Source organism: Molothrus ater, chromosome 23 (assembly GCF_012460135.2).
Source record: "Molothrus ater isolate BHLD 08-10-18 breed brown headed cowbird chromosome 23, BPBGC_Mater_1.1, whole genome shotgun sequence".
In the NCBI taxonomy this organism is placed as follows: Eukaryota; Metazoa; Chordata; class Aves; order Passeriformes; family Icteridae; genus Molothrus; species Molothrus ater.
Window position 1 is genome coordinate 8,067,569 of NC_050500.2, and position 21,930 is coordinate 8,089,498.

Sequence of the window (21,930 nt, forward strand, 5' to 3'; positions counted from 1 at the left end):
CTGCACACAAATCGCTGCCCTGTTGGCCATCCCGGTCCCCCATATTCCACCCCAGCCAGGTGAGGGACTCCAAGAGGCCAAGCTCAACCCATTAGGAACACTGGTCTCATCCTGCTCTCTTGGGAACTCTTTCACCTAATCTTTAAATCAGTTAATGAAAGGAAGGGCTTGAAAACAGTAACACAATCCCACAAGGATCTGCACCAGGATGATGACCTGGATAAAGAAGCTAGAATGAGGTAAAAATTGGATGCTGCTTGGTGACTGTCAGAGTTTTGTATGAGAAAAAAAAAAACAAACCCTATTTTAAAAGTAATAAACTAACAAAAAATTTTAAATTTTATTTCTTAACATTATCAGTAAAAAAAAGTTATAAAAGAAAAATATTCTAAAGAGTTTAATTCTTACTACTTTTTTCTTTTAATTACTGTTAATAAAATTTTCTTTATACCGTTTTAAAATTTTAAGCCTACTTTACCTTTCTCCTGATCCTATCTTCCTATTTCACAACAAGAAATAAGTATGTAAGTAATTAGCTGACACTAAAACCCACCACAATCATCAACACGTTAATTAAAAAAATCTCAACATTAAAGAAATCCTAAATTAACAGACCAAAACCACTACAGTGAATCGCCTGAAAAATAATCTTACTATAGAATCAGAATTAGGGAATACACCAGGCAGTGACCCATGATGGAGAAAACTCCAGGGAGGAAATCTGTGGGGATGTGTCAGGGCCATACACCTACAGCCGAAATCATGGGCCCCAACAATGTCTTTGGGGGGTAACACTCTGGGATCCAGAGGCAACTCAGACCCTCAGGGAAATGCACAGGCCACCAGAAACACCATCTCCAGCTGCAGCATCCACAGCTGGAGGAAGATGCTGGAGCTGAGAGGAGGTTCATCATCTCCTCTACAGGACATTCCAGGATTTGCTACGTACAACACAAGGGTGACATCTTCATGGCAGAATTCAAACAAAAAATGTGAGTTTTGAGAAGACTTTCAGCCAGCAGGTAAGGAACATGGCACAGAAGCTGGAATCCTGCATACTCCACATTGAAGGGAAATATAATGGGATGTAATTAACCATTGTAACAACAAAGAGGTAGTAATTGATTTGCCACTCTTAATTAATCTGGGGAAGCTCTGTGACCCCTGAATGCAGGAAGTGAGGCCAGCTGATGGCAGTGGTATAAATACATCAGGCTGAAAAAGTGCTGCTAAGCCTGGACCAGAAATAAACTGGTTTCCCTGGTGAAAAAATGGTGAATTTGGGTACCAGCAGCCAGAAGTGCAAACCTCAGCACAGCACTGGCAGGCATAGCTCTCTGAGGCACCTGAGCCAGCCTGTTGAGAATCTTCAACTGTCCTCTTACAGGAGAGCCTTCTGCAAAGCATGTGTGGGGCTGGGGAAGAAAGGACTACGGTGTCTGTGCTTCTTTTATCACCTGATGTTCTGCAGGTACAAAGTGATATGCCTCAGGCTGGAGAGAAGTGAGTGTTCTCAGCTGCTGTGCAATCCTAGGAATGAGGACATAGGAATCCTGACAGCCAGAGCCTGCTGCCAGGATTTCAAAGAGCCATGAGAGAAAAGAGCACAGCCAAGCCTATGGGAGCTTCTTCCAGCATGTCAGTGCTCAGCAAGGCCAAGCTCAGGCAGAGAGTGCACCCTACACCCGCTGCCCAGGCACGGATGGGATGTCTCCACATGGGATGAACACCTGCATGTGGCAGAACAGACTCTGTCCTAACTTTCATCAGGCGCTTTACCTTTAAACAGCTGGATGAAAAGCTCCTGCTGGAACCCAGCCCTGTGCAGGTGCTGGCTTGTCCCCTGCCAGGAGGGTGAGCTCTCAGCCCTGTTCTGGGAGAAGAAAGACAGCCTCAGCTGCACTCTCCTCAAAACACAGGACAAGCAGCCCCAGTTTCATTCCTATACCATCACCATTCTGGTTTTCCCATATGACAAGCCTGCTCCAACACCTTTTTAAGTACCCAGGTGAACCCCTCCTCCAACACATGTGGCACATAACACCTCAACTGCCTGGTGCTACCATGTGCTAGGGGAAGACTGAAAGACACCTGTTTAAATCAGAACTCTCCTCAGAGCACAGCACTCATGGTGGTGGAATCTGTGCTATACCAATTCCTCATGCCTCAGAAAGGCTGTACACACAAAGGTTCTGGAGATTCGCAAGATGCCAAGAACCTTTCTGCCAGCCAGGCAGTTGTAGTTACCTGCCGAGTGGAAGAGCTGGTGCAGCACAGCTCTGCCAAGCTCCTTCCACCCCTTCTTTCTCTCAATTCCATGCAGTAAATGTTCCTGACTGAACCAGCCAGGGATAATACATGTTGCTGAAGATGTTACAGCCCTTCTCACCTAGAGAGGAATCCATTCCCACTAATGTTAATTGATGTGCACTGCACATGTTTAAAAAATTCTTTATTTACATTTCAAAATGTAAAAAAAAAAAAAGAAAAAAAAAAGAAGAAAAAAGACACCCATTATTAAATAATTTCAGGAGAACCTCAAGAGGATGGATCTGGCCTGTGCAGAAGTCTGGGGCAGTAGGTGAGCTGGCTGGAATTAGAATTGCACAGAGCCAGCACAGGTCTAATCACCAGTAAAGGAACACTGAAAGGAAGAAGAAACAGGTAAGTCTAAATACAGGACAACCGTTCCCAACAGATCCTACAACAGCCAGGCTGTGCAGTGACACTGGGGGCCACACAGTGATTTTAAATGCATGCCAGCTGCTACACACACCAGCTTTCATCATCCAGAGCACTCAGGAGTTCTCCTAAGTCTGCCTGCCAGGCAACCCATCTACTTCTGAAGTTAAAAGCAACAGTGCCTGTTTCTCCCAGCTGGTTTTCAAGGATCTTGACAAGTAGCTGATGTGGCTGTGTGACATCAGGCAATGCAAAAGCTGTTCTCATCTCCAGTCAGATGAGAGACATGAGAGTGCAGCAAGGCTGCAAATAAGTAAAGTGGCACCAGCCTTGCACCTATGAATGAAAAGCTTCCAGGCTCAAGCTGGGCATTGGCCAGAGATCCAGTACTCCAAACCAAAATGATAAGAAAGTCTGGGACTGAGTACAACCCTAAAGGGAACCTGACCCCTTCAGCATAGCTCTGCAAGAAAAGGAACAGCCTTGCTGCAGGCTTTTTTCAAAAGCCTGTAAATGCCACCAGAAGTACCAGGGGAATGGAGGAATGATTACATTCCCTGTTGTCACTTCATCAAATAGCAAGAGCTCCAAAAAGTTTGAAGTGCTGCAGGTCTCTAAGGCTTTATTACAAAAGAAGGAACATTGTGGGGAATTCCAGTTGCCTTTGGATATCATTTAATGGAAGGTCAAAAACTGTGAGTATGTGCTTTTGTCCAAACTGCCTCCTGAAATGTGGAAAAAATCAGCAACCAAAAGGCTAATACAGCAGATTTTTGATAAGCTGAAGCCCAACACACTGAAATCTAGACAGATTTGTTTAAATACCTGTAGTTTTTACAGTAAATTGAGCAGACAAATGGAAACAGAATACTTACTGTATGTTAGCCTGAGACTATTGGTTTAACCAAAATGAAGCCTGAATAACATAAGTAAATAGTGGAAACATCTCTCTTCAGATAAAGACAGTGGTACTCTTTTCAAGTCAAGGTAAGACTATGCAAAATGGTATTCCTTGGTCCTTCAGTAATGTTGGTCCTACAGCTATACTGAGCAGGAGGCTTAAGTCCTCCCTTTCTCTTCTCCTTTTCTTGATCCCTGCCTGTCCCACCCATGGATAATCTGCTTTTTGTAGCTGTTGGAAAGTTCTCCAATATGCAGGTCAAAGTGAGGCTTCCCACCAGCTAGACTGCCTGGGTAATGCCAGAGGGATTACTGCTGTAATTCCCTTTCATCCACCTTCTACAATCGAGGCTTCAAGGCAGCCTAACCCAATCCAAGAAAAAGCTCCCACAAACCCATCTTCTCCTCAACTACAGCTGCAAAATCTTATCCCTGCTGTGCTGCCTCTGGTGTTTGTGCAGCTTGGAGGAAAGCCAGTTCTGGGACTTCAGCTGACAAAAAACAAATGCTGTTAGAGAAGCTCTTTCTGGTCTTTCAGTGAGCTGACACAGCTCTCTGCAGGTTCAAAGAAATGTGAAAATAAATCAAGAGAAAAGTAAGAAGCAGAACAGCCCAGAGTTCATGGCACTGTGCCTGTGAAGATTGAGACTTACCACATTGCTTTTTCATCGCTTCACATTTCCCCACACTGAGAGATCACAACTGGCAACTTGGGTTTGTTATTGGGACCTGTAGGCACGTTCTGGGGACAAACAAATACAGAACATTAAAATTTATAAAAGCACAGCAAACTCAGGCAGTGACAGGTACTGGAAGATTGGCTAAGAGAGATCTCTGTAACATGAGGAACAGGGAATTCCAGACACAGCTCTGAGGAGCAGAAAAGCAGCATTACACATTTGGCAACAGGCCCAGCCATAAGCTGGTGAACTCCCTCTGTAAGCAGAGGTTTGGGACACAGACCAGAGGCTGGTCCTTTGAATTGGAGGGAAGGAATAGAGTAAGAACTGGAGAGCTCCTCATGGAGATACTTGAGGCTGCTCTGGCTTTGATACTAAAAGCGGCTGCCACAAGCAAAACAAACCTGTGCTCACACAGAAAGGAAAGAGACCGTGGCAAAGAAACCCTCATTCTGAACCTCTTGATACGCTAGACTCAGCTGTTCTCTGAATCTCTAAGTTTCGTTACTTTGGTCTCACTGTACCGATACCCAAAGCACGCTCACCACAATGCTCCAGCAGATTATACCACACGGTACTACTCCTTCCATGTAACCTCGTCTCAAAGCCCAACAGCTCTGTGTTTTGCCCCACTTCCTAGATTAGAGACCCTTATGCACATTATCCCACATGTGTCATGGAGTCAATGCTGGCTGTCTCAGAGAACTTGCTGCTATTTGTTAAATCTACTCATTATCTTGCCATGACACCCAGGCCTGATGTTGGCAGCAATCATCACCCGGACTGTATTTATCTTCAGCTCCTGGAAGCCTATCAGGAGATTAGCTTAATTTTTTCTTATTAAACATGCTGATCATAGATCAGCAGAACTGATGATGTTGCATCCACTGAATAATCCCAGTCAATGGCAAAGAAGTGAGATGCTTTATGCTCTTGTCTGAGCTGCTGATAGAACAACTTTTTAATTCAGCCTCTGAACAAATGCAAAGCAAATAAAGCCAAGAGCACAATCCCCGCTCAAAGACTATCACAGTCACAAGATCCTAGCATTTCCAAAGCCAACTCATATGACAGCCTGTGCTTCAACAGATTTCCTGCTACATTATAATGATGACAACCAATAATGCCAGTTATCAACACTGGTATTCACTGGTATCCTGTAAACAGACAGCAGGACAACTGTACTTAATCATGTACATAACTTTCCAATGCAGACATTCACAAGGAAGTAGCCATATTCAAACTTACTTCAATTTTTCTCATGACCAACAGCCCATCGACAATTTTACCTAGAATGAGAAAATTTATCCACTTCAATATGTCTGATTTTTACCTTTGTTCCCCCCCACTCATCACAGGTACACATATTTCTGTCCTTCCTGAAAAGCCCGGGGCAGTGTGTAGCTATTGGGCACTTCAGGATATGTTACTGATCTCTAAACTCATAAAGGAAACAATCCCTCTTCAAACATTCTCCACATTCAGCACAGATTAAGTGCCTCTTCCCATCACAGGGGTAGTGTGTATAGAAATTCGGGGGTTGAGACCACCAGCTTAAGACTGGTCTGGAACTCCTACAGTTCAACCAGCAGTAAATGCAAGTTAGCAGATAAGGTTTCACAGAATTACTGTCCAAAACTCTGGTGAAAGCTCAGCCCTCTCTGATAGTGGAGAAGAAAGGAATACTTCCACTCATCTGTGCCCTCTGCACACGCACAATGATTTGTGTGCAAATACAGTACACTGAACACTGATCTGGATAAAAGCTAACCTGAAAAAATGATTCAACAGTGATCCAACAGGTTGCACAGATCCCTTAGATAGCACAAGTGAGGAGGGAAGAATGAGCAGTCCATACCCAGAGGTGGCTGGGCACTGAACAGGCACCCCAGGGAATGATTACAGTCCCAAGGCTGCCAGAACTCCAGGAGAATTTTGACAGAGTTCTTAGGCACAGAGTGGGATTTTTGGGGTGACCTATGCAGGGTCAGGAGTTGGTCTTGATGATCTCTCTGGGTTCCTCCCAGTTCGGAAGATTCTGATTCTCAGTACTTATTTTAACAGCTTCCCTGCAGGGATGTCTGTGTGCTGCCACTCCAGGACTTTTACGGCAGGTACTCACCGAACACAACATGTTTCCCATCCAACCAGTCACACTTGGAGCACGTGATGAAGAACTGGCAGCCATTGGTACTCGGACCACTGTTTGCCTGAGGGTTGAGAATAGCAAAATACAAGTATACTATTTCAGACTGAACAAAACTGAAGGCAGACACATAAAGAAGAGGTGTTATTTAAGTATGTATTATTTTAGATTATTGCTAGACAAACCAAAGGAAACAATACATATCTGCAGGAGACCCTGTGCTGGGATGTAGCATGTCACCACACCTGGTCACACCAGAATGCGCAAGCGCCATGTCACTAACTATTTATTATACTTCTACAAAACTGTGCCGAAGTCCAGGCTTAAGAGCAGACTCCTGAAAAAAGGCTGAACGTTTTGGTGATGAGTATTTATTGGCTGCAGCATTACCCTGAGGAAAACTGAACACCAGAAACCAGGGCAAGAAAAGAACCCAGCTGATTTCTGTTTTTTGGGAGGTTTCCTCAGAATACAAATAAAAAACTTTTAGTGATCATGATGAGAAAAATAACAACTGTATTGGCACAGGACTCACAGGAACCTTGGGATGCAGATGTGAAATTTAATTCACACCCAAGTACAAAACCCCAGAGCATTTGCATTCTGTTAAGAAAACATCTCTGCAACACTGAATGCCACTTGTCACATTGACAACCAGAAGCTACTAAAGCAAGTTTCTGTCCTGATGAGTGAACTGGTCAAGTTTTGCAGCTGCAGGACTGCAAAGGACAGGGTCATTTTGGCTTTCTAGTTAATGCCAGCCAGCTTCAAAAGAATCCAGCTGGGATCCATGGTTCCTGGGATCCTAGGTTTGACCCAGTATAATGACTTCAGAGCCATGCCACTTTAATACAAAACTGGCAATACTAGAGTGAATCCCTTCTCTCACACCACAGTACACTAGCTGTTTAGCTGTACCATGACATCTTTTTGGGCCATGTTTTCAACATGGATGAATAACTAACCCAAATTACTAAATGTCCTAAGCAAGTGGTTTTAAGGGCAGAGCAGCTGAAAGAGCTGAGGAAGAAGCAGCTGTGGATAGGAACACTGAAGCACTGGCTCCATTTGCTTTCTATTCCAAAAGTCAGGGTATTGTTCCTACCAGACAATGTGCAATGGTTGCAGTTTCTCCTACTATGTTGAATAGGAAGGTCTGTTTTAAAAGATACCATGGTAACACTGCTGTGACTTTGGAACTCCCAAATGTCTCTGTTTCATCCTTGCCAAGGTCAGTGTTTGATAAGAGTATCAGGAAAGACGAAAACACCACCACCTCACCACTGTATGAAAGCTGCAAGAATTAAGCTCTTCTGAAAGCAAAATCAAGCTAAGCCTGTCCCTGTGCTCCAAAGGGCAGCAAAGAAAGGATGCTGCAGGATCAGGACTATTGTGTTACTCAACATATTAACCTAAAAGTAGCTGCTTGACTAGTAGCTACAAAGCAGACCTTGTACCCAATGGCAGATTCTGTTGCCAAGCAAATACTATATACATTTAGGAAAAGGGCACAGAGAAAGTTCCAAAAGATTTTAGTCTGTAATGTCATTATTTTATACTCACCATAGAAAGCAGGCCAGGAGCAGAATGTTTCAGCTTGAAGTTTTCGTCTGCAAAAGGACCTCTATATATACTGGCTACTCCAGTGCCGTCTCCCTGCATGACAGAGGTACCCAGTCAGCTACAGCATTTGTTCTGTAGCAACTGCTACAGAACAATTCAAATTAAAAATTAATTTAAAATCTCTAAGCAAGAGGAAAGGGCAAAAGGGACTTTGTATTGCCATTTACATACACCAGCAGTGAACACATTCAGCGTTTCATTTCAGAACAAGAAATGAACCAGTTTCTAACTACACAGTTCATTGTTCATCATTCATATGTTGGCAAAAGCCTATGCAGATGGTAAGTTTAAGTCCAAACCTCCCAGAGTGAAGTGGAGGCTACAGATTGCTTAGTACAGACCCATCAGGACTTGGAAGGGAAAAGGCAGGAGACACAGAAGTATGGGATGGTGTGACAAAGAAAGCAGAAGTGGTTGCATGGCAATGGCAAAAGTTGTCTTACAGTGGTTTTATATATTTCACCTTATTTTCTGTGACTTTATTGGAAATAGGAAAGCAATCTTTCTGTTCTACAAGGACAGTTTCTAAAATAAAGATTTTCTGTTTATGTTGTACTTTCTACTAAGTCCTTTTGCTCTACTTGCCCAGCCCTTGTTTGTTTCCTTCCTGCTCTCTGTAGTTTACTTAAACTTTTGGCTCTGAGAAAGAAACTTGCACCCTGTCTCAGGGGTCAGTGTGACTGCGCTTGCTCCCCAGGTGGCTTTGTAATAAATATAACATATAAATTGCAAATACTGGAGCAATGTGTAAAGCTTATTGAGATGCAGTGGAAGTAATACAGTGCACTGGGACATCTGAGCAGTGTCACGATTAGCAACTACCACAGAGTCTGGTGTTGCTGAACCACCTGCTGTGTGGTGATTTCTCTAAGAGACTTTCATACAACCAAGTTTTATATTAAAAATCTTTATTACTTCCCTCATATTTTGAAACACTTCCAAAAATAAAATAATTTTACTGGATCCTGGAACAGTGAAGAGATCCTGTGGCCCTTCAGCCTTACTCATATGTTCTGCTTATCCCCATGTCAGAGCACAACCACCATTGTGGGTGCAAAGACTTTTCTATTTTGAGAAAATTTAGTAACAAAAGGTTAGTTTTGATTTAAATGACTTCTTACATTATGCACATTGCACACTGGGTTTTGTACTTAGGGTTTATCAACAATGTGAATTGAAATTCACAGAGGTGTTTTGTCTGGAGGAGGTCCACAGAAGGGGGAAGGAAAACAGGGCAAACAAATTTTTTCAAGTTTTGAAAGCTTCCAGGGTTTTGGCAGGTTACTGCAGAGAGAAAATATTTTGGGAAGAATGTGTGCTCCCCCAAGGCTCCAGATTTGTTTTCAAGTGGTTTATTGTCTGTTGCAGTAGGATGGCAGCAATGCTATGAGGATACCTCCAGTTACTACTGGATACCTCAAAAAAGAAAGAGAGCTCACAAATCAGCACAGACCCTTGGAAACAGCAGCATGTTATACCATAGAGGAAAAGGACAAAAAGAGTACAGGAGTACATACATTTACGAAGTCACCTCCTTGGATCATGAAATCCTTTATTACCCTAAAGAAGTAAAACAACACTTAGTTCTCAGTGGCCAAAAGCCTCAAGAAGCTCAGGATAAGATGAAAAGGGGTTCTGCCTTGCTGTGCAACAGAAGTTAACAATCTGTGAATGCTGCAGCCTAAAATCTACAACAAATATTAATTAATGGTTGATACAAGGTTATTTAGGACTCATTGCTTTTCAACAGGCAAAGTGATACCGTCACAGATGCCATATCTGACGTGGCACACCAGAACCAGGGGATTCCTCCCAGTGGGGAGGACAGCATCCCCAGGTCCCCCAAAGCCACAGAATTACATTAGCCATGCTCCGCAAATGTCTCCAACACCACTAATAGCTCATGGCAGGTCACAAAACCCCGTATGTCTCAGGCTGCTATTCAGTGTCAAAACAACAGCAGATGATTTACCTGTGGAAAGTACTTCCTTTATAACCTATAGGGACACCATCTTTCCTGCAGGGAAGTGAAAAGGAGAATTATTGCAACCTACTAGATATCCCAACACAAAATTGTCTCAGCAATTCAGAGTCCCAAAGGGTTGCTGTATACATTAGCAGCTGCCTTGAAATACAGCCAAGTGCCGCAGCCTCTCGGCCGCTGCTGTTGGGAGGCAAAAAAAAGCCTCAAGTGGGCTCTGCAGATGAAATGAATCTGTTCCCTGCAACACCCACACCATCACCTTTACAGAATCCCACTGCAATGTGCAGCATGAGCAGGTGGGCTTTGCAGATAGGGCTTTTTAGAGCTACCTGAGCACAAAAAAAGTCATATCAGAAAGAGAAACCTGCCATCTCTGTGAGTCTCCAGCCTCTCACAATTTCCTCAGAGATTTCTCTTCCATTTTGTACTAGTACAACATGAAGAAGTTCAAAACAAACCCTTTCTACCTCACCCAGCCCTGTTTCTCCAGTGCGACACTTAAAGGACATTATAATCCACTTACCTGAATTCACCTGTACAAAACTGCCTGGCAAACAAAAAGAGAGCAGAGTGTTAGGTGCATATGAACTCTGAGGGCTGCATCAACAGGTGCACAGGATTTTCCTTATTGCATCAGAGATGTTCCCAGAGAAACAGGAACAGGAAATGGTAACTCCTTCCCCCTGACATTTCAAACATATTCTGTACTCTTTGTAGTGAGGAAGTCAGAGACCTAACACCAAGGTTGTAAGAAACTGTGAATGTGGGGCAGGCACTGTGTTTGACAGAGACCAGGGTATGTCCATCCCTCCAACTGAAGTGGGATTTCACATGGTGCATCCCTCAGTTGATGGCAGGAGAACTGGGTGGCCAGGAGACCTCCACCATGGCACAAGGCACTGCCTGCTCTAAATGCATGGAGCAAACCAGGAGGCTTCACAGAAGAAGCAGAGGAGGACCCCTTCCAGCCAGACAGGGTCCCCTGAGAGACCAGGATGCCACACAGCATCTCTGAGAACAGAGAGATATAAAGTAGGTGAAGCAGTTTGGGGTGGGTGCAGCTAATCAGTTTGCCACCAAAAGCCATTCTTGCACCAGAAAGCCTTTGCAGTTCCAGTCCAGGCTGAGCTGCAGGAATGGTAGCTGCTCGTTACCTGAAGTTCTCTGCTGTTTTGGGTACAACATCTGCGAACAGCTCGATCTTCATGCGGCCGACCTCCTGAGGAGACGAGGGCCAGGTGAGTCTTCCAGGTCCCCTCGCACAGACGCCTGCCGCCCGACCCCAGGCACTCGCACAAATCCGGTCACCTCATTCACCCTCATTCATCCCCACCCCTCCAGGCTCCTCCTTCCCCTCTCCCCTGCGAGCCCTTCCCGACGGGCCCAGTGACCCGAGAGGCCCGCCATCCGGCTCCTGGTGCCGCCCCTCCCAGCGCTTCCAGTTGCGGCCCCGCAAGCCTCACGTTGAACCCCGGGCACCGCCCGTGCTCTCTCATCCCCACAACACTCCGACATCCCCAATTATCCCCGCAGTCCCTCCCCGGGCGCCGCCGCTCCCCGTCCTGGAGCACCCCCACCTGCCCGCCGATGGTTACATCGAAGAAAACCACGGGGTTGTTGGGATTCGCTGCCAGCGCCGACATTGCGACTACCACTGCAGGAAGCGGAAATGGGGGCGGAAGTGGAAACAGCGACGAAAGGCGAGACGGGCGGGAGATGGGGGTGAGGTTGTCCGGGACGTCTGGGATGTGTGTTCTGTGTCCAGACCGTGTCTGTGGTATCCGGGTGGCGTCGGGAGCTCCATCCTGCTGGGGCAGCTCGGACTCCCCAGAGTAGACCGCTGCTCGGTTGGGAAGGCTTGCCCGTTCATCTCCCTGCCCCCTGGGCGCACGCCGGCTGAACATGAGCTCAGTTGTGCCCACATGGGCAAGGAGGCCAACAGTACATGGGCTGTACCAGCCAAGCGTGGCCCGTGGAACCAGGGCAGTCACCACCCAGCTGTGGTGAGGCACCTCTAGTCCTGGGGTCAGTTCTTGGTGCTTCTCTACAAAAAAGACCTTGCGAGGCAGGAGTATGTCTGGAAAAGAGAACGGAACTGTGGAAGGGTCTGGAGCACAAGGAGCAGCTGAGGGAGCTGGGAGGACTCAGCCTGGAGAAAAGGAGGCTTGAGGGGACTTTCTCACTTTCCACAACCCTCTGGCAGGAGGATGCAGTCATGTGAGGGTCAGGCTCTGCTCCCAGGGAACAAAGGACAGGACAAGAGGCACTGCCCTCAAGTTGTTGCAGGGGAAGTTCAGGTTGGACATCAGTAAGAATCTCTGTGGAAAGGCTCATCCAGCCCTGGCACAGACTGTCCGGAGTAGTGGTGGAGTCCCCATCCCTGAAAGGGTTTAAAAGCCATGTAGATGTGGCACCTGGGGACATAGTTTAGTGGTGGCCTTGGCAGTGGTGGGCAAGCAATTGGTTTCAATCTTCAGGGTCTTTTCCACTAATTCCACAATGGCAACAGTTAGATCTGTGCTTGTTTTCAAGGTTTGATCAGCTGAACACTGCCTTTGAGAGGTTTACAGGACATCCTTCAATGTCCTGACCGTGCTTGAGCAGAAGTCATGCTTTCTGTGGCAGAAAGATGAGCATGGTATGTAAACAAGTGCACTGCAACTTTTCTGCTTGGAAAGAGACCTTTCCTGGACAAGAATCCTGATTTGGAAATTGTTATATATGCATTTGTGGAAACCCAGGGCACCGGGAATATTTCCCTGTCTGCTCTGAGGTGCCCTGACCCCCAGGAGAGCACTGACTAAACTGGGCTTGTGTAAATTGGCAGATGCATGCTCTTTGAGAAGGGCCAGTTGTGAAAAGGGGCAAAATGGACATCTGGGAGCATAAAGATCAGTCACTGCCTGAAAGGGACAGACATGACTGGAAAACAGTGATCTATTTTCCAAAGCCTTGTGCTGCTTCAGTCTTCTGCATGTCATGTCAAGTGTGCCAGAAAATGACAGGCCTGAAGCCACAAGGAGACTGCAAGAAATCAAGGAGGTGGAGAAAGCCCACACACGCTGAGGAGGGGGAGACTTGAATAGAAGCCAGCTAGACATTCCATCTCCCAGGAAGTTCAGGGTACCCTCACCACCAGCTGGGACATGGCCATGGGAACCTGCTCAGCTGTTCCCACAGGGAGAGAAAGAGCCTCCTGATGGTAGAAGCTCGGGGGAGGATGGTGCAAGAATGGAGAAAGGGAACTTTTTCATTCATTCTCAAGAGAGGAGGACTAAAAAGTAGCAACATTTGCAACACTGCAACAGTTGCCTCACTCTTTGCCAATGATTTCAAGTGCATATAGCTTCTGTACAGACCTGTTCAGTACTGGTCACCAAGCTTCCCAGCATAACCTGCCAGTGACCATCAAAGGCTGCAGATATCTCAGAAGAATGTTGACCGTTAAACCTGACATTTATGATTGAAACAATAAAACCATCAAACCAAACCTGGTCCCAAGTGGTTGCTTCTGATTGTTCTATAGAGAGTTTGACCATGCAAGAAACAACAGGGTTTTTTAAAATTTGTTTAACTCAAGACTTCCTTTATGAACACTCCCCTGTTATGTAGAAAGGTGGGAGCTTTGTACAATTGTATTGAAAGAGCATGCAGAGATCTCAGGGAAAAAGAATTCTCAGGAAGTGTCTCCAGAGCTCCTGGATCAGAGGCTCAGCTCCCCTCTGAGTGGCTCACGTTCTCCCAAGTGCAACACCCAGGGAGAGATATCTCTGCAAGAGACAGGGAAACCCAGTGACTGCAAGCATGGACACTGACAGTTCCCATCAACGGGGCTGTTTGGTTAAGCAGGTGGGTTTCCACTCAGAAATCAGTTTCTGAGGCAAAACCAAGACAAATATTTAAGCATTTCTTACCACAGAAAGTATAAAGCACCAGCTCCCAAGCCTGCTGTGAAGCTCACTCCAAAATGAGGAATGATCTCCACTGCCAGTGCTTGGGACTGCTGTGCCCTCTAGCAACTAAGTCCAATGAGAAAGGTGTTGGGAGTAGGGGATGTGAGCAGGAGCAGAGTCCAGATAAGCATCCAAGTGCAGGGATCTTTCTTGGCACTAGTCACATTCTGTGTAAAAGTCACTTCTTCAGCAGCCCCGGAGAAAGGGAAAGATACTTTACTATAGAATTACCAAGATAAATGATTTTATTATTTAGCTACATGTATTGCATCTGCATAAACCAGTTCTTTCTGCCTTGTCCTCTTATCTTCTCAGGCACACATGACATCAAAAAACACCCTTGCAAATCATGTAAAAATTGCAATACAAGCCAGGTTACTCTTCCCCATCATCTGTTCAACCAACAGTGTCTCTCTCCAGGGCCTGCACACTATGAGTGCCCTCAGTTTCCACTTTCCATCTTTTTCATGTCCTGTCTCCCTGGGCTCTCCTCTCTGCTGGGCACTCTTCTCAGTCACTCCCTGACCCCCCAATGCTTTTCACTGTAATTGTACTGGCAGATGTTACCTAAAAGCACTATCCCAGCTTGGTGATCTGCACATTTTCCTCTTCTCTTGCTGCTGTTTGATGCATTTTCTGGATCTTATGAGCCCTTGTGCCCTGGCTCCCTCCTGCTGTTAAACCCAGTTCCTGCAAGAGAAATGACAGTGTCTCCTCCATGGTGCCTTACCTGTGTCTCTCTGATCTGGACAGCTGGTGGGAACCATCACAGCACATCCTGGTTTGTCTCTGGGTGTGGAACGTGGTTTCTCAAGGAGAAGAGGGAAACTTACAGTAATGCCTTGGCAATATCCTGCTTGTAGAGCTGATTGGAAGGCAGCTCTCCAGGCTGCTGGTGAGGCAAGTTGGTATCAAGTCCCAAGGCTGGTTCAGGGATGCTCTTGAGTATAAGTGACACATTGTCAGCTCCACAGCTTCTATGGGCAAGCCATGTCAGTGCTTCACCACCCTTGCAGGAAAGAATTTCTTCCCAGTGTCCCATCTAACCCTGCCAGATAATAGTATGATGCCATTCTCCCTTTTCTTGTCACACCAGCCTGTCCCAAGTCGCTCTCCAGATGGAGTTCTGTCTGAGCAAAGAAGAGGGGCAGAACCCCCTCTCACCTGCTGCCCATGCTGTGGGGATCAGCCCAGGATGCAGTTAGTTTCTGGGCTGCCAGTGCACATGGCCAGCTCATGTCCAGCCTCTTACCAGCATCCCACATCTTTTTTGGCAGGGCTGCTTTCAATCTCTTTATTTCACAGCCTGTATCGATACTGGGTGTTGCCCTGACCCATGTGCAGCACCTGCACTTGGTCTTGTTGAATCTCATAAAGTTCCTATCGGCCCACTGATTGAGCCTGTCCAAGTCCCTCTGGGTGGCCCTATTCTCTAGGTTTGTCACCTGCACTGCTCAGCTCAGTGTCATCTGCCAGTGTGCTGAGGGTGCACTTGATCCCACTGTCTGTTTCATTGATGAGGATATTGAATAGCACAGGTGCCAGTACAGACCCCCGAGAGACACCCGTTGTCACAGATGTCCATCAGTACTCAGCTATCTGTCCATCCATTCATCTGTCCTTTTGTCCTTCCGTCCATCCATCCATCCATTCATCCATCCATCTTACCATCTGACCACTCTCCCATCTATCCTATCCCCATCCATCTCACCATCCTTCCCTTTGGCCTGGCCATCCCTGCTCTCTCCATCTGTCCAGCCATCCACCTGTGAGAGCCTGGAATGTTTATGGTTAAAGACTCAAAACAGTTGTGCCCCATCTGAAGTGTTACATTATACAGTGTAGAACTCCTGCTCCAAGGGAGGTACCTGGGTGTTCCCACCAAGCCTGGCTATATATTAACCTATTGACCATTGCATTTTGCAGGCTTCCTCCACCCCTGATGGATCAAGACTGTGAACATCACTTTGACCAACTTGCATTAAAATTGCAACAACCAGGTTTTGTCGCTGGACCTGCTTGTGGGTGATAACTATATAACCATTCTGTTCTTATCCTTTCTTTCTCTTTCTTTTTCCTTATAAATTTTCTTTAATGTTATTTTTATGCTTTTATATTACTGATAGGAAAGTTGAATGCTAATGTCTTTACAAACAATTCCATGGGCATGGGTATGGATATTAATGTCTTTGAAATGAGTCTTAATGTCTCTACTAACTTGAAGCCACAGGTTTGTTGCAGAACCCAGACTGTTTGACTCCTGAAATGGCAAATGGGTCTGCAAAAGTCTGAGTTTCTGAACTTGGGCCAAAATTTTATGTTTAAGGGGGGAATATGTGGTAGGTGATTAGGGAAGGCTGTATATTCCTGGTACCTCAGCCAATGGGGAAAGGAAGAGGGCAACATGTGTCTGGGAGTTTAGGATAAAAGGAGGCTGCACCCTCCAAAACTTCAAGAGAGAAAACCCAGTGGGCGTGTGCCCCAGTGGACTCTCTCCCTTTATTCAAATAAAGTTGCAGGACTCCTCTGTCTTCTTTATGGACACTGGCTTTTCATTGTGTGATTTTCTGCCCATTACTATAGATAACAACTGAAACAGCTACATTTTAAAACTTGCTAAAAACCTTATTCTACCTAATGTTCTAAAGTTTGCAAAAAATAGTTTGTTCTTGAACTTCCTGAGTACTTTGTTGTTTCTCCCACACACTGCCCAAAGTAAATCAAAGAACCTTCCCCTAAACCCTCCAAGTAGACTGGTGCATGACATCACCCCAGCCAGTCGTCCAGCTGTGCATCCATCCCTCATCCTGGCTATCCCTGCTGTCCATCTGTCCAGACAATCCCTGCCATCTCTCCCCCTGGCCTGGCCATCTCTGCTGTCTGTTTATCCATATGGCTCATGGCTGGCCAATCCTGCTGTCCGTCTACCCATCTGTCCGTCCATCCATCCATCCATCCATCTATCCATCCATCCATCCATGGAGGAATGGCTTCGTGACAGGGGCCATGTTCTGGACCAAGAATTGGGAGGATGCAGCTAATCTGGGTCCCTGCACCTGCAAAACACTGTGTCCTTGAGCATAGCTGTGGTGCAATAACAAGTAGTGAGAGAGACATGAGAAAAGAAAGATGTAACCCCTAAGGTATGAGGAAGAGCTGATATTGTAGTATAGCCAATAGATTGCTTAGCTTGCAGAATATGTATGAGCTTATTACTTGTTGTGCATAAAAGTCTGATGCTCTCTTCAATAAAGGAAGCTTGCTAAACACTCATTGAGCGTCTAAGTTTCCCTCACCGCGACATCCATCCATCCATCCATCCATCCATCCATCCATCCATCCATCCATCCATCCATCCATCCATCCATCCATCCATCCATCCATCCCCCCAGTGGAGAGAGGGAGGTGTTTGTCCATCCATCTATCCCATCTATCCCTAGCCCCCACCCTCTCAAGAAGCCTTCTCCACCCAATTTCCCCCATGATCCTGAAGGGGACAAGCTGGACGATGACTATCACTGCTGCAAGAAGAAGGGCAAAGTGATACCTTGCAGGGGAACAGAGAGGGACAGGTGGGAATCCCCACCTCCAACAGGCATAGGATGGAGATGAAGATGATGATGGATACCATTCTGGAGCAGGACAACCCCTACATGTGTGACAGCGTAGGGGAGTTTGCAGTGAGATGAACCCCCAAAACTGACCCCCACCAGCACAAGTACAACGGCATGATTGGGAGCTGAGGAGCTGGGATAAAAGTGTGGATGGGTACTCAGAACCCAGCTTGGGAGGATTCCAGACCCCATTTGGAGATCCCAGGAGTGCTGGGGGAGCCTCTGTCCTACTGGGGGAGTTCTTGGGGGTCTTGGCCTCTTTTAGGGGGCCTCATGTGTTGTGGAGGGGTCCCACGGGTGGTGGGGGGAGGTTTGCCCCTTGCTGTATTTGAGGGTGCTGTGTGGGGATATTGTTGGAGGGTGTCCTGAATGCCTGTGTCGCCTCCACTCTGGATTTTGGTTGGGGTCAGCGCTTCTGGGTGAGTCACCACCAGCTGCTGCTGACAGGGGCTTTGGGGCAGTTCTTGGGTTGTTTTGTCCTTCCCCAAAAATCTCCTTGCAGGGATATCCGACTGGTCTTGGGACTTTGTGCAGCCAGCAAGCTCGTGCTGGTGGTGAAGCTCAGGGTGAGTGGAGCTGTTGCTGCCCATACCATGCCACCAGCAGCACCCAAGAGCAGCCACAGGCAGTTTGTAAGCAGGCAGTGCCAAGTGCTGGGAAACCCTCTGTGGGCTCCATTCAAGGCTAAGGAATATTCTACTGAGGAACCACTGGGTCTGGCTGTGCTGAATCTGGCTTCCCACTCCAGTTTGGGGAATGTCACAGGGTGAGTAGAAGCCTTAGACAAGCCTTGCCAGTTTAAATTTAAGAAATTACTATGGCCCACAAGTTCTAAGAATAATGCATTAGGTCTATTTATAAATGAGTTATTTATTAAACAGAAGGCGATAACATGAAAGATATTAATCAGAATTACTTACTACTCAGTATAAAATTAAAGGATCTACTAGTAGATTATATAGAACAGTGCACAATATTAAGGTACCATTATTAAAGCTAGTAAAAGAAATAGTACTGATTAGGAGTCAAATGTAACTTGCTACCGAGATGATGATAATGTACACAGAGTTCTTTTACTCAGCCTCCAGGGGAGTAATTGGAAAGCAGACATCCCTGATATGGAGACAAACTACACGTATTTCCAGAAAAATGTGCAGATTTTTGCTTTGTGAAAGTAACTTTTATAATTTGTGAAGTGTCTGTCAGTCAGAAATGCAGCTTATCTTGCTAAATTTCACTTCAACAGTAAGGTGTTTATTGGCAGTTGGGAGATGCCAGACTAATGTTAACCCTATGGCACCAAAATAATTCATACAAGACAACTTGCCCTGTTTGAGCTATTGGACCACTTAACAAGCTACAGATAAATTTTGTGAGATGTGAGATGTCCTGCTACAGGAGAAAAAGCAGAAAACACAAGTTTTCTGGAGTTCATGTTGTTGTTGAGCCTGGGGATGGGGGTTTCCCATGCTGCAATGGTGAAAAGTGACAGGCCTTTGCCAAGTGCTCTGCCAGCCCTGGGTGAGAAGCTGGGATACCCCTCAAGTCTTAGCAGTATCAAACTCCCCTGGCAAATAATCAGTTGAAATTCTCAGTTTTGGGCAAAACTATTTATTGGGGAATCAATGTGAGAAACATAGCCGGTAGCACCTGGCACAGTATGTTCTGCTGCAGCCCTGACTGTGGTCTCCACCAGCAAGGCGCTGGGTTTTGGTGGTTGGGGTGCTTGAGGGTGAGGAAGAAGAAGGTCTCTTGCAAGCTCTGGACTGCTGGAGTGTATGCAAGGGTTGCTGTGGAATCTCAGTGGTGCTGGGAGTGCCACTGGCTCTGTGGTAGGAAGAGCATGCTGAGTACTGCAGGGGCATCCCAGCCCAGCCTCTGGAGCCTATTCTCCAAATCCCTGGAGGCTTGGGGTTGCGCCACATCACCAGAGCTCTCTGTGGTGGGGAGCAGGGCAGAAAGCATGGGGACAGGGTGAGTGTTACCTCCTTTTTTGTGGGAACCTCAGGCACCCGGGGACCTGTGGCACCAGGAAACCCAAGTATGGAAGGGACCCCAAGCACCCTTTGTCCCAGAGTCCCCATGCCCAGGAGCCCCCTCCCTGTACCTTGGCACAGGATGAGCTGTAGCATCTTCCAGGCAGGTTCTGTTCCATGATGCCACTGCCTGGGCTGCCATACCAGTGGCTGTACCATTTCATTTTGCTGGGAGACCGTGGCACAGCCAAGTGACCCTTGGTGAGCTCCATCTGGGGACACCAGTGATGCTGACAGCATTGGCTTCCACAGTGGATGAGACTGGGGGCTTGACAGATGTCCTGCTGACATTTGTCACCAGTGTCCCCAGCTGGCTCAGCCAGGCTGAGCCCATCCATCTGAGCAGTGGCTTTCTGGATGCCTCCCTGGCTGGCAGGGATGAAGGCACCTTTTTCTGTGCCTGGGAAGATCTTGACTATGCTGGAATCCTTACAGGATGCCCTCAGGTTTTCCTGACTGAGCTGGTAGTACTGGGTGGCCTCAAAGCTGGGCTTCACCTCCTTCATGGAGATGAAGGGATGATGAAGGGCAGCACTGGGTGTGATTCGCTCATGCGAGTCCCAAGTGAGCATCCTCTTGACCAGCTCCACCATCCTGTACAGATCACAGTGCTTGGCTAGCTCCTCCTGATCAGGATCAGGCCTCGGGTGGACATTCACCACTGCCAACTGATCCAGTGAGGAAAAGATATGCTCCCTCCTCTCCATCGGCTCTGCCATCACCTTCCCTTGTGGTTTGAGCTGCCAGGTGCCAGTGGAACATGGCACACGTTGGAAGAAGGACTGTGTCTTTTGGGCAGCACAGAGCAGCTCACCCCGGGGTAGCCCCAAGGTAGAGCAGATGTAGCATACCTGGTCATATTCATCATTGCCCGGGTAGAGTGGCCAACCCAAGTGAAGCTCGGCCATCACATAGCCCAAAGACCAGATGTCCACCTTTTCGCAGAAGGGCAACCCCAGCAAGATCTCTGGTGCCCGGTAGAAGCGGGTTTGGATGTAGGGCTCCTGGACATGGCAGACCTCAGGGAGGAGGATAGCCGAACCAAAGTCAACAAGCTTGATGCGGAATGGATAGCGTGCATGGTCCACTAGCATGATGTTCTCTGGCTTAAGGTCAGCATGGATGATGGAGAGCTCCTTCAGCTTGACCAGTGCCACCAGCACCTGTGCTGTGATGGTTCGGATGTGTCGGACTGGCAGTGGTGAGAAGTTGTTTTGCTTTTGGAAGTCAAAGAGGTTTTGCTGCAGCAGCTCGAAGACCAGGTAGGTCCAGACCGTGTCACTGAAGGACTCGAGGAAATGAATGATGTGAGAGTCCTTTGTGTCCCCCTCCTGCAAAGCCTGCAGCAGTTTCAGTTCATTCTTCACTATTTGGCCATCGTGATCACAGTTCTTCAGGATCTTGATGGCCACCATCTCCCCAGTGCTCCTGCACTGCCCCTGGATCACCTGTCCAAAAGTCCCCTTCCCCACCATGGCCATTATGTCATAGCACTCGGCACCTACCACTGGTGTCACCATGGTGGGTTGGCTCTTCACCAGGGGCTCAGGATCCTCCAGCTCAGCATCCAGTGGAGACTGGAGACACCTAACTGTCCCAACCCAGCCTCACAACACTGTAGGTTCCAACATCACCATGACAACACATGATGTCACAACAGAAGCAACCTGGGTGGAGGAACCCCCTCAAACCAACACTGCCCCCCCGAATCCAGCCATGTTGTCTCCAGATTCATCTGCAAACCCAATAACACATTCCTGGTTCCCCCAGAAAGGATCCCAGCCCCCTGAAAACTAATTTTCAACCCCCTAACCCCTTTCCCTGGTCCACCAAAATCCATCCAAGTCCTCCATGACCCATACACAGTCACCCAAAACCAATTTCTAGTCCTCTAAACACAGTCCCTTGTTCCCCAAAACCCATTCAAGCCCCCCAAGATCTATCCCCAATTCCCCGAAACCCATCCAAGGCCCCCAAACCTCCCCTAGTCTCCCAAACCCATCTGAGCACCCCATGATACATCCCCAAACCCCAAATCTCCAGCCCAACATAACCCACCCTAGGCCCCCCAAACCCAGCCCTAGCCCCTTGAAATCCACTTCTGTTTCCCTAAAACACAGCCTAACTCCCCTCCCTTATTGCCAGCCCCAAGAAAACCTGTCTCTGGCTCCCCAACTCCATGTCCAGACTGCACAGACATTCTCATTACTTTTTGGGCGTTAACATTTATTTCAGCCAAGCCAAGCGCAGGGAGCTATTAAACACCTCCCCTGCTTGAAAGTATACACAAAATCTTTGATCACCTACCAAAA

At 47.0% G+C, this 21,930-nt stretch overlaps 2 protein-coding genes across 2 annotated transcripts; both read right to left on the reverse strand.

Moving 5' to 3' along the window:
* Positions 1–308: 308 nt before the first annotated feature.
* PPIH (peptidylprolyl isomerase H) lies at positions 309–11,707 on the reverse strand. Its single transcript, XM_036396304.2, has 10 exons — positions 11,593–11,707; positions 11,170–11,234; positions 10,539–10,562; positions 10,004–10,048; positions 9,549–9,591; positions 7,972–8,064; positions 6,385–6,472; positions 5,511–5,551; positions 4,236–4,324; positions 309–2,644 (listed from the first exon to the last, which is right to left on the reverse strand). The coding sequence occupies exons 1-9, from the start codon at positions 11,656–11,658 to the stop codon at positions 4,256–4,258; spliced, it is 534 nt and encodes a 177-aa protein (XP_036252197.1). The 5' UTR covers positions 11,659–11,707; the 3' UTR covers positions 309–2,644; positions 4,236–4,255.
* Positions 11,664–21,138, reverse strand: HIPK4 (homeodomain interacting protein kinase 4). Its single transcript, XM_036396500.1, has 2 exons — positions 19,917–21,138; positions 11,664–11,896 (listed from the first exon to the last, which is right to left on the reverse strand). The coding sequence occupies exons 1-2, from the start codon at positions 21,136–21,138 to the stop codon at positions 11,664–11,666; spliced, it is 1,455 nt and encodes a 484-aa protein (XP_036252393.1).
* Positions 21,139–21,930: the final 792 nt, after the last annotated feature.

Excerpts from the sequence above, each read along its gene's own strand:
- PPIH (XM_036396304.2), bottom strand. The coding sequence starts at position 11,658 with ATGTCGGCGCTGGCAGCGAATCCCAACAACCCCGTGGTTTTCTTCGAT. Across the intron at positions 8,065-9,548 it reads AAGGAGGTGACTTCGTAAAT|GGAGACGGCACTGGAGTAGC; the intron begins GTATGTACTCCT and ends TCTGTCATGCAG. Across the intron at positions 6,473-7,971 it reads CTCCTGGCCTGCTTTCTATG|GCAAACAGTGGTCCGAGTAC; the intron begins GTGAGTATAAAA and ends CTCAACCCTCAG.
- HIPK4 (XM_036396500.1), bottom strand. The coding sequence starts at position 21,138 with ATGGTGACACCAGTGGTAGGTGCCGAGTGCTATGACATAATGGCCATG. Across the intron at positions 11,897-19,916 it reads TGAGCCAGCTGGGGACACTG|GGGGCAGGGAGATGAACGGG; the intron begins GTGACAAATGTC and ends GCGTGCGCCCAG.